Source organism: Sebastes umbrosus, chromosome 8 (genome assembly GCF_015220745.1).
Source record: "Sebastes umbrosus isolate fSebUmb1 chromosome 8, fSebUmb1.pri, whole genome shotgun sequence".
Classification (NCBI taxonomy): Eukaryota; Metazoa; Chordata; class Actinopteri; order Perciformes; family Sebastidae; genus Sebastes; species Sebastes umbrosus.
Genome location: NC_051276.1, coordinates 11,902,356 through 11,913,870, shown reverse-complemented (window position 1 = coordinate 11,913,870; position 11,515 = coordinate 11,902,356). Strand labels below are relative to the sequence as shown.

The 11,515-nt window shown below is 40.6% G+C and overlaps 1 protein-coding gene across 12 annotated transcripts in view; it reads right to left on the bottom strand.

Annotated features, from left to right (window-relative positions):
- Positions 1 to 4,077: 4,077 nt before the first annotated feature.
- pde4d (phosphodiesterase 4D, cAMP-specific) overlaps positions 4,078 to 11,515 on the bottom strand; it is a 218,555-nt gene continuing 211,117 nt past the window's right edge. For all 12 annotated transcript variants that reach the window (XM_037779043.1, XM_037779044.1, XM_037779046.1 and 9 more), the window contains 6 exons: positions 11,246 to 11,410; positions 10,984 to 11,083; positions 9,388 to 9,542; positions 9,181 to 9,303; positions 8,406 to 8,588; positions 4,078 to 7,859 (listed from right to left, as the gene is read on the bottom strand). In XM_037779043.1, coding sequence (XP_037634971.1) covers positions 7,326 to 7,859; positions 8,406 to 8,588; positions 9,181 to 9,303; positions 9,388 to 9,542; positions 10,984 to 11,083; positions 11,246 to 11,410 — 1,260 coding nt within the window. In that variant the 3' untranslated portion in view covers positions 4,078 to 7,325. The remainder of the gene's footprint in view (positions 7,860 to 8,405; positions 8,589 to 9,180; positions 9,304 to 9,387; positions 9,543 to 10,983; positions 11,084 to 11,245; positions 11,411 to 11,515) is intronic.

The window sequence follows — 11,515 nt, the reverse complement described above, 5'->3', positions numbered from 1 at the left end:
TGGGTGTCTGTGTTCTCTGTCGCTCTCTGCTGACTCTACAGAAGCATGAAGGAGTGATTGGGTGGCTGCTGCCCTCTAAACCGGACCTGCTGTCTGTGCTCTGCTCTGCTGTTGCAGCACATTCGCCCTGTTTCATTTCTAGGCAACGTACACCACCTAGTGTTGGAGCGCTACGCCTGCATCCACATCTGAGCTGCTGCATCTAGTGATGAATGAGGAACATTTGACATTACACTGTATTTACTGTATTTGTGGTGGTCAAATGCAGTGGTGGAAAGTACATTTAAGTACTGCATTTAAATACAGTTTTGGGTTACTTGTATTTTACTTGATTACTTACAATTTATGCTACTCTATATTTGTACTTCACCACATTTCAGAGGCAAATATTAGGACTTTTAATACCACCATATTTGAAAGCTATAGTCTTGAGTTACTTTGCAGAATAAGATTTTACTTAAAATAAACAACGGTACATGTAAAATTAGCCTCATCTCAACAGCTTCATTAAAATGCCACATGTTTATGTAGGGCTGGGCGATATGGCCAAAATCTTCCATCACGATATAGGTGATTTCATATCTCGATAACGATATATCACTACATAGCATATTTTCTGGTAAAGTAATTCAATAAATAAATCTATATGAAATAATCACATGCTAAAGCCTATTTTGTATATTCCTGTGTGAATTATTACAAATATTTTCTTATTTTAAGGACTTGAGTGCAAAATGAACAACAACAGTTTTAAGTGGAATTATAGAGAAAAAATAAATAAATATAGGCCTACATCGTGATAGATATACTATAACAAAAATATAGGAAAAATATATACAATAGACATTTTGATATCATTTTGACGATATGTATTGCCGATATACACCGATCAGCCATAACATTAAGACCACTGACAGGGGAAGTGAATAACATTGACTATCTCGTCAATGGCACCTGGCAGTGGGTGGAATATATTAGGCAGCAAGTGAACATTTTGAACTTTGAACTTTGTGTTGGAAGCAGAAAAAAATGGGCGAGCATAAGGATGTGAGCGACTTTGACAAGGGCCATATTGTAATGGCTAGACGAGTGGGTCAGAGAATCTCCAAAAATGCAGCTCTTGTGGGATGTTCCCGGTCTGCAGTGGTCAGGACCTACCAAAAGTGGTCCAAGGAAGGAAAACCGGTGAACCGGCGACAGGGTCAGACCCAAGGCACATTGATGCACGTGGGGAGCGAAGGCTGCCCGTGTTGTCCAAATTACTGAAAAGTTAATGCTGGTTCCGATATACACAGTGCATCGGTCAGACCGGTCAGGGTGCCCATGCTGACCCGTGTCCACCGCCAAAAGCGCCTACAATGGGCACGTGAGCATCATAACTGGACCACGGAGCAATGGAAGAAGGTGGCCTGGTCTGATGAATCATGTTTTTTTGGGGTTTTTTTTACATCATGTGGATGGCAACGAGTTGGAGGTGTTGACTCGGCGTCCAAATTCTCCAGATCTCGATCCAATCGAGCATCTGTGGGATGTGCTACACAAACAAGTCCGATCCACGGAGGCCCCAACTGGCAACTTACAGGACTGATCTGCTACTGACGGCTTGGTGCCAGATACCACAGCAGAACCTTCAGAGGTCTAGTGGAGTCCATGCCTCGACGGGTCAGGGCTGTTTTGGCGGCAAAAGGCGGACCTACTCAATATTAGGTAGGTGGTCATAATGTTATGGCTGATCGGTGTATATTGCCCAGTCCTATGTTTATGTCTTCAGTAATAATAATCTAATATTCAATAATATAACACCAGTGGTGAAATGTGACTAAATACATTTACTGAAGTATTGTACTGAAGTACAATTGTGAGGTACTTCTTGACGTGGGTATTTCAATTTTATGCTACTTTTTTAATATACTCCCCTAAAAATTAATTTAAATATTGTCCTTTTTACCCAACTACATCTGAAAGATAAATACAGGCTACTAGTTCTTTGGAGATTTTGATCTTGTATATAAAATGTGTGATCATTTTATACAATATGATAAATTGTTGTTGATAAAACTACCAACCAGTTGTAACATTGACATAGTATGTTAATACAGTAGTAGCTTCAACATGAAAATACTGCTTACTACAATATTGCATCAATAATAATAATAATAATAATAATCCAATTATACAATATATAATAATACAAAACTGAGAAGGGCTATTCTGCTGCATGAGTAATTGATTTTTCTGCCAGTACTTCTTGTAACAGAGAATTTGCTTGAGTAAATGATCTAAATATTTTTTAAACAATGTACCAGCTTTATATACCAACGTGTATAAATCTGTGTTACTGAAATAAACATGTCAAAGAGGGATTTATTGACTATTTACTTCGTCTTTATTGCACTTTCTAGGATCAACGGCTGGTGACAAGTAAAACAACTAGTAGGCTACATTACATGTATAAAAGCTTTAGATATATGAAGATAATGTGACAATAAATGCCAATCACAGCCTGTTCTTCCTTAACAGGGATGCAGCGATGACAGTTTACTGAGATGAACAGCAGATAAACTACAGAGAACGTCAGAGAAAACTACAAACCACACCCATTGGCTATCAGTACTGATGGTAAATGTAGAATAAATACAGTCAGTGTGTGCTGCTGGGTGGTGCCGACTTGTGCCTACAAGTAACAGAATGCATTGGGCGCGAGCGGCGAGCTTACTCCAGCTCCAGCTACTTAAATAAACAAACTAAACTCACAAAATGTCAATGAAAGAAATATTAATACACCTTAACAGAAATACACAACATCCTCTGAATTCAAGTAGTTTCTCTCTTACTCCCAACTAAAGACAGACTTCATTGCCTTGTTAACTCATGGGGAAACACTTCATTCAAACTGGACAGAAACAAAATAAAACACCAAACAGACTTAGTTGGTGTTTCCAAAGTGCCAACAAGCAGCAACTCGTGTTTGGTTGAAATAAATCCATAATTCATCGAGTAAGATGTGAAAATAGGTTCTTAAATCAACAGGAGGAGAGTTATTAAGGTTACCTGTTAGCAGCAGGTGGGCAGCACAGTCCTGATTGGTTAATGGAGGTGCCATTCTGTTATTATTATGAGGCGTTCGAAGTCTGCTCAGGAAAAAGGACGATTGGGCGAAGGTAAATTACAACCTTATCATGATGTGTTCAGATGTAATCTCGTAAAATTAAGTTTTTGGCGAGAAACTTGAATAACTCCCATTTCTTTGAAGGAATGTTTTCAAAGCAATATAAAATAGATATTAGAGAGGGAATTATGACCCTTTTTAACTTCATAACAACTTATCACGATTTTTTTTTTAATCAAAGCAAATATTTAAATATTCATAATAATTTGAATTGTGCGTTTTTATGCCAATAACCACTATAGATGACAATAAAAAAAGTACAGTACAGTACAGTGTACACTACCCTCCCTCCACGGTGTAATTCGAACACTGTAATTTATAGTTTATATAATGTTTTTATGTAAAATATATCGAACATTGAATGACTTCAGATCTAAAATGTTATTCCTTCATTTAGCACATAGATTTCAAAAGTGGCAGATAAAATTTCTGAGTGGCAGACAAAAAAAAATAAAACTTGTCTACCACAGTGGCAGGCAGTGAAAAAAGTTTTTTTGCATACCCTGCCAGCAGCCATGTTCTCTCCACTGCAGCAGCAGCCTCAAGCGGCCTCTCTCCGGTTGAATATCAGTGTTGCCAGATCTTGCGAGAGAAACAAGCAACCAGGTCTATAAGCCCAAAAGAAGCAACTCCCGAAAAAAAGCCCAAAACAAGCAACCTTACGTACCACAATATGAGAGACAGAGGCAGCCACTTAATCACTTCATATGTATGTATGAATTTAGTGGCAAAGTGGCAAATTTCTCTGTTAAAGCAGTCTGTTGAAATAATATAGAATGTGAATTTAGGATTTTTTATAATGTCCTCTCAGGCTGTCATCTCTTTTATCAATGAAACAAATGTTCGGTGCATCCATCCCACACTTGACTGTGTTATCACCCTCTGAAACAATGACAACATGAAACCAGTGAGTAGGCAGAATCAACCCATGCTTTTATTTAATCCATTGCATATAAAAACTTTTTTTTTCATTCTTTTTTATTTGTTTTTTACATAAAGTTGTATGATCTACAGTGCTATCCAATAGACTGCAATTAACAAGGAATCCATTAAAATAACATTTTAATTGTCCTGTGAAACTTCCAGACAAGTTGGCATTCTAAAGACATAACCCAAAAAAATAATTGTCCTGAAGACCTTTTTTTAAGTTACAGTTTGTGTTTTCCTTTCATACCATAAAAAATAGAACACATAATGAGAAAAGAACCCACTGTTTCCATTGGTCCAGGGCTGTTTAGGATCTACAGTATGTGTGTCAAAATAAGAGTCCCTGTGTCGGGACAATGATGCACTCGCCCAAACCCCTGTCCCACCCACCCCGACCCAGAAATATACTAAACCCTTCTCCTGTCCAGGCAGAAAGATGTCAGTGGTTTTGGATATTGCAAGTAATGTGAGTGGAAGTGTGGGCCGAGCATAGATAAACAACACACTGTCAGTGTTTCAGCCATAATTAATGCAGCAGTGGCTGAACATGCAGATGTGTCTCAAAGCCTCTGTGCTTCGTAGAGCGTGGTCCAGCAGCAACTACACACTCCTGCTAAACCCCATTCAGTGTTTGCAGCTGTGATACAACCACATGGATGCAGACGACACAGTAAAGTTACTCCCATATCGTTTACATCCGACCGGTTTGTGTCACATCTTTGAGTGTAGTGGCGGGGCGTGAGGAAGGTGCGAGTTGCTCAGACCAGGTCTACAGCAAATACGACTCTTGGACATCCGGCTATAGGCCACACATCACTCAAGTAGTACATCTATGGCTTGTGGTTGACCTGAATCCCTGCAAGCTTCTGCACTCACAATATATTTTTCTTTTTTTTGTGTGATAGAGCAATTTGTGATATTAAAAAGGCAACATTTTCAAATTCCCAACAGGAGATCAGGCCAACCCAAGCCAACAGATTCACTAATGCAGCAAAAGAGAACTAGTAAATAAAATAGGAAAAAAAGGCTAAAGTAAATGACATGCGTTGAATTTAAGGCACAGCCCATGGGCCAAGGAACAGTTTCTTTTTAAAAAACAATTTGGCTTTCCCCCTCTCTTCACTGAGCTACTCCTCAGATAAGCAACATGTCGATGGATCATTTTTACACTGAAGCTCGTGTGTAATAAACATTCTCTCAACAAGAGGTACGTAATACAGCCACACCATCACCAAAAGGGATGATAAGAATCAACCATTTACAACAAACGGCATTATGATAGTAATAACATTAATAATTATATATTATATACAGCACAATAAATATATGTTTGTAAACAGCGATAAAACCAGAAAATTTTATTACAGGTAAGGGCATTGGGTGAGGATGGAAAAAAAGAGAGAAAAAAAAACATCTTGGCACAAAATGAAAGATTAAATAAAAAAGTTTTGAAATGACAAAACAAGCACTCTATAAAAAAAGCAATGTGCAGTATTTCAAGTGTTTTTTTTACATGTTTTTTTTCGATATTTTATGTACAGAGAGAAAAAAAAAGGTATATTTGGGTATTGTAACTGCCAAGCCTGTACTGTGGTCTATGCTACAGTTAAATATTTACTGTACCACCTTTATATTGCAAAAAGACTAAACAAATAGAAAAATATACCAATAAATAATAGCATCAGGTGAAAAATGATAAACGTGGAAAAAGGAAGAGGCCGAGGTGTAAGACAGCACTGTTCGAGCCTAAGTATTCATGAGTGTTTTGGCGAGTTTAAAACATATTAAAAATATTTTAAGTGGTGATATATGAATATATCAGTGCATTAGAGGATAGTTTTATCTGATGACTAACGCTAACGGAGCTGATTGTCTTGTCGAAAACAAAGACAGCAACTGGGTTTTAATGTGATGGCAAAATGAAACGTGAAAAAATGAATTCAAACCGCTTAACAGAAAATGAAGTGGCTGAAAACAAGCAGCTGTTGGTGATGAAAAATAAAAGAAAGAACAATAAAAGCGTTCATAACATTGGTATAAAATCACCCCAGTAGTTTTTAACACCGTTACTATTTCTGTATACTCTGAACACTAATCAAGCTTCTAAAAAAAGGTGCTTTTTGTATCAACTACAAAGCATTGCATTGTCTCAGGATGTGTTCAAAAGAACTGCAGGCAACAATAATAAAAATTTAAAGGCTTCATCCACATCACAAACAATTTCAATGAGAGTAAAGCATAAGGTTCCTGCTTCCTTCTCAGTGAAATCTCACTAAAATAATAGTTGTTATGAATAAATTCCAAATTTCAACTCACAGGGCTAACCAAATATGGGTACAGTGGCGTGGGAATAGTAGTATAAATGCTATTGGAGCAAGTGCAAACGCCTCAGAACACGTCATGAAGATACCCCTTCAAAACACTGAATATCTGTGACACATTTCTCCCCATTGGTTTTCCAAAATCTTCTTCGCCAACAAAAGAAAGCCTAGGATTGCAAAAGTAAATTCTAGAAAATATCTGAATCTTACATACAGTACGATACAAAAATTAAAGAGGTCTAGGACAGCGTCATGGCTGTTTAGATTTGAGCTTTGTATCAGTCAGGTTTTCAAGGAAGACTTCCACATCAGAAATGTGTCTCGAAACGCTCCCGAGTGTGCTGCAGCTTTCGTCTCTGCGGCGCCCCGTCAGGTGTTCGGCGGAACGGCAGCATAAATTCGCAGAGGGGAGGAAATGACCTAACCGAGAGGGAGATTCTCCTTGAACACACCGATGACCGTCTCTGTAGAGTATGGGCACTTGATATAAACACAGAAAACACTGCTAAACTTTCAGGCAAGGCTGAGACGAAGCGGAGGAAGGAAGGAAGGAAAATGTGATATTGTGTGTCGTGTGATCAGCACTGAGCAGACTGTGAGCTGCTCGTCCGTGTACTTAACTTGTAAAGGGGAAGGCGAAAAAGTGAAATAAGGACACACCATATCAGTACAAACGGGGAATGGAGAGGAGTTTCCTGAGTGCAAAAAAACTTGAAGAAGTACCGGTGGGCGTGTCTGAACGAAGCGGAAAAGGAGGAGTGGTCGAGGTGGAGAGCAGCGCACGCTTTGGAACCATAAACAGATGTATAAAAAACACAGACGGACTCCACAAAACCAAAAAAATATTCTATAAATAATCATCTGTCATTACTAAGAAGAACAGTTAATCGGGTGCTGTCCATAAACTGCTATGTGCGGGGGGTTTCCTCTTTCTCCTCCTCCTCGTCCTCATCTTCTTCTTCCACCTCTTCCTCCACGACACATGGTTGTGAGCAGGGAGTCTCCCCCTCTTCCGTTACTTCCTCCTCCTCCACCTCCTCCTCCTCTTCGTCCTCCCCCACCTGTTCGTCCAAAGGAATCTCTGTTGATTCAGAGTCCTGCGTACAGAGTGTTTTAGTGTCAGTACAGCTGTTTTCCTCGTCTTCCTCTTCCTCCTCGTCCTCCTCCTCCTCGTCCTCCTCCTCCGGCTGGCTGCCACTATCTTTCTCAGTGTCCGACTCCCCGTCCTCCTCCAGGGTGAGCTCGAACTGGAACTTGTCCCCTCCTGGGGGTCGAGTGCCGTCCTCGGGGTCATCCAAGGTAGGAGAAGGGCTTTGGGGGATGGTGCTTTGGTACCACTCCCTGTTGTCTTCCAACGTGTCCAGGATGTCCTGGGCGTCCGGGTGGACCAAGTCAGCCCACGTCTCCCACAGAGGGTGAACGATATAGTCTATGAAACCAACCTACATGATGCATGGAGGAAGAATATGTCATTCAGTGTGTGTCTATGCAGAATATGCATGTATATGTACTAGGGATGCACTGATCCGACTTTTTCAGTACCGATAGCGATACCGAGAACCGATCCGAAACCAGTGTTTTATGTGTAAGGCAACATCAGGCTTGACTTAAACATCGCTTTCCTAACTTTATAAAACAAAATGTAACAAATAAATGCATAGATATAAATTTACTGAATTTGTATAAATCATTAAAATAATAAATCATGCACCAGCAACTTGGTAAAAAAATCTTAAAAATGAAGAGGAATTACAGTTCAAGTGTAAACCTTTTCAATGCAGAAACAAATTAGTCAAAACTAATTAAAATTCCAGTATATAATGTATATAGTATACAAACACAGAACCAAATTGAATAGATCGGCCCCATTGTCAACGATATCCGATCCAGCTATCTGAGTCAGTATCGGCCCGATATCCGATCCAATATCGTATCGGTGCATCCCTAACATGTACGTGTGTGTGTGTGTGTGTGTGTATATGTGTTACCTGGCTCTTTTCTACCGAGGCGTTGTGTTTGTCACACATAGGGCTGATCTCCATGCCCCGCTCCCTCTCTCGGTCTCCCTGGCTGAAGAACTCCTCCATGATGCGGTCCGTCCACTGCCGGTACAGCTGGAGAGGCTTAGTGGGGTTGCTCAGGTCTGCACAGTGCACCATGTTCTGGAGAACCTGAATGGAACAAATAAAAAGGTTTAAAACACAGGGCCCATGCTGACCACGCGCTCCAGGATTTAGGGTAGGGTGAAGCATGAGGACTCAGTCACGGCATCATTTACAACACATGACACATGACAGGCTGAAATCATCTGATTTTAATACAAAAAAATTGTTATTAGTGGATTTGCTCGCAGAGGTGAAGTAAATTAGTGCTGTGGTTTCAGTGTTCACAGTTCAACTTGGTGAATTTTGATGGAACTGATTTGTGCCTCTGACACCTTTAAAGGGTAACTTTGGTATTTTTCCACCTGAAGTGACTAATAACGACAACACATTGAAATTTGTCCAGTTTTGAGGGATAACGCTGTTAACCAGCAGACGCGTAACAAGCTGCAATGGTTATCCTTTAAGAGAACGGAGAAAACCAAAGATTCCGAAATGGAGGAAGCTAACATATTACTGTGTCACAGATGTAAAAAGTTTTCAGAAGCCCAAGTGTTGCAGAATCTTCAAGGAGACCCAGGTATTCTTTGAATATACATATAGATCACCAAAACTCAGTGATAGGGATGTTGCTGTTACTGGTCGGTGGCTTTATTCTGACCTGTATCCTGTCAGAGTAGTTGTCCAGCAGCAAGACACCAGAGCTGGTCACCTTCTTGGTTTCCACCATAGTTTTCAGATCAGCCAGTAGATTCATGTGCTTGGACATGTCTGTTGCTAGCACCTGGGAACACCCAAACAAACTGTTAGTATTCAATACATGATGTAATGCACATAATGCATTCCACCTAAATATTTTGTCACTTACAATGTCAATGACCATCTTTCGCAGTGATTGTCTTTGTTTTTTGGTCAAGTTTTGGAAGATGTCACAGTTCTCCTCTTGTAGAAGCTTGAAACCAACTGCTAGATGGTGGTTCTCCAACACCGACGAGTCATTGTACATCAACGCTAGCTCTGAATCTGCATGGAGGACACGATTCATCAATTTAGTTAGAGGAACTGTGGTTTTTCATGTTTTAAATAATATAATAAAAACAGTTATTGTGCCCTGGTTATTGTGTAAGGAAATACAACAAGGTGCATCTATTCAGCAGAATGAGGTGTTAATTAGAGCTGCTAATAGGCCTGTTCACATTTCATATGTGCTGCGGTGACACATGTATCATCCATCCTGTGCCCCGTGACTGGCAGGAGAAAGCACCGGCGTGTTTTCCACTGAGAGGTTTCCCCACTCCGGGTCATTTGAAGGTCCTCTAGCTGTATTTAGATTTTCCATTAAGATGCATTAGTCTTGGCCACAGTGGATCAGAGCAGCAGAGGGGAGAAAGGGGATCCTGCTCTGTTGCTCTGTGGCTGACACAAGATCAGTCTGGTGGCTCCTAACTAGGATGACTCACACTGCCTTTACTGCAGGGATTCCCCATTTGGGCTTATGGGAAGCACAACACATTTTGTGTGTGAGTCTGTCTTTTCAGTCCTGATAAGGTATTACTAATACCCTTATGCAACACACACATTTGTAACAGACTCCAGAATGGCTGTTTACGGTGATACCCAATGGATATAAACTCTATTTGTTTGTGTTTTCCTCTAAATTGCCGAATCAAGGCGATATTTGTGACACCTCCGGCCGTGAGCGAGTGAGTCAGTTGAAGCAGAGAGATAGCAGAGGTTCAGTCTCTTGCTTGAGGACACTTCAGCTACCAGCACGACATCATGAACCCTGTAAGTCTGCTTAAAGGCTCAGTTCACCCACTTTATTCACTAAACTTGGTAGCATCTAGTCATGTAGATAGTTTTACTTCTATTTTTTCGATCAGGGGTAAAAACATCTATTAATCTTTGTTTTGAGGTCTGTGGTTTATACAGAGTAACAGGGACACTGATTCTGGATCATAAGTTGCCGAAGTTGCATTTATACCACATAAGATGTCAAACTAAGGTTTCCCTGTGCAGCGTGGTCGACTACAGCCATGTCTTTGGGAGGATGTTTTTCTCCTGAGAACGTGTGAGCCTGAATGATGTTGTGTTAGAAGGAAAGGCTACTATTGTGGACGATATTGATTTCCTCTTTGAACTCCTCTTCCTTGGAATCACTTTGTCAAAGTCGTCACACGTGACATAAAACGAACACAAACTGGCACGTGTGTATGCACATAATGCGCATGTGTGTTCTGTTCTGAACAAAGTAAATGCCTCCGAGTTTGGTTTATACACAAAATTTCATTTATAAGAGAGAGAGGTTAATTGTCTGCAGAATGCTAGCGTGTGTGTGTGTGTGGCTACAGTGTGTGTGTTCCCACCTGGGTATCAGACTGTGTGTGTGTGTTTGTGAATACGCACTAATGACACTGCTGAGCCACTGACGTAGCTGCTAAGACGGCGCCATATTTAGACTCACTGGTGTTGATGAGGAACTGGTTGGAGACGCCGGGATGGTCCACGTCGTGAATTGCACTGGCAAAGATGGCAGCTAGGATCTCAAGGTCTGTGAACACAGCCTGGAAGAAAAGCACAGAGGGGAGGAGGGAATCAAAGCGTTGGACAGAAATATCCTAGCAAGTAAGAGCCATTGATTGGACATTGAGCTGCAGTTTGATTGAAGCTGATTGTGGAAGCGTGGGCTGCGTGTACATGTATGTGTCTGTGCACATGTGCCTCACCTCGAGGGCGGGGGTGGATAGCAGCACGTGGGTTGACTGGGTGACGTCAGCAGCATGAATGTTGTTATGGTAGGCCACATCGCCATGATAATGGTCTTCTAAGGTCATCAGGTAGGTTATAAAGGTGTCAAGTGGAATTTTAAATGTTTTTAACATGTCTCTCTCCTACAAACCACAAAACACAGGAGGGAGTTTGGTCAAAACAATGTCAGGATTCAACAAGCTTTTATTTTGTAGAGAAAGATTAAAGACAAAAAGAGGAAGTGACAG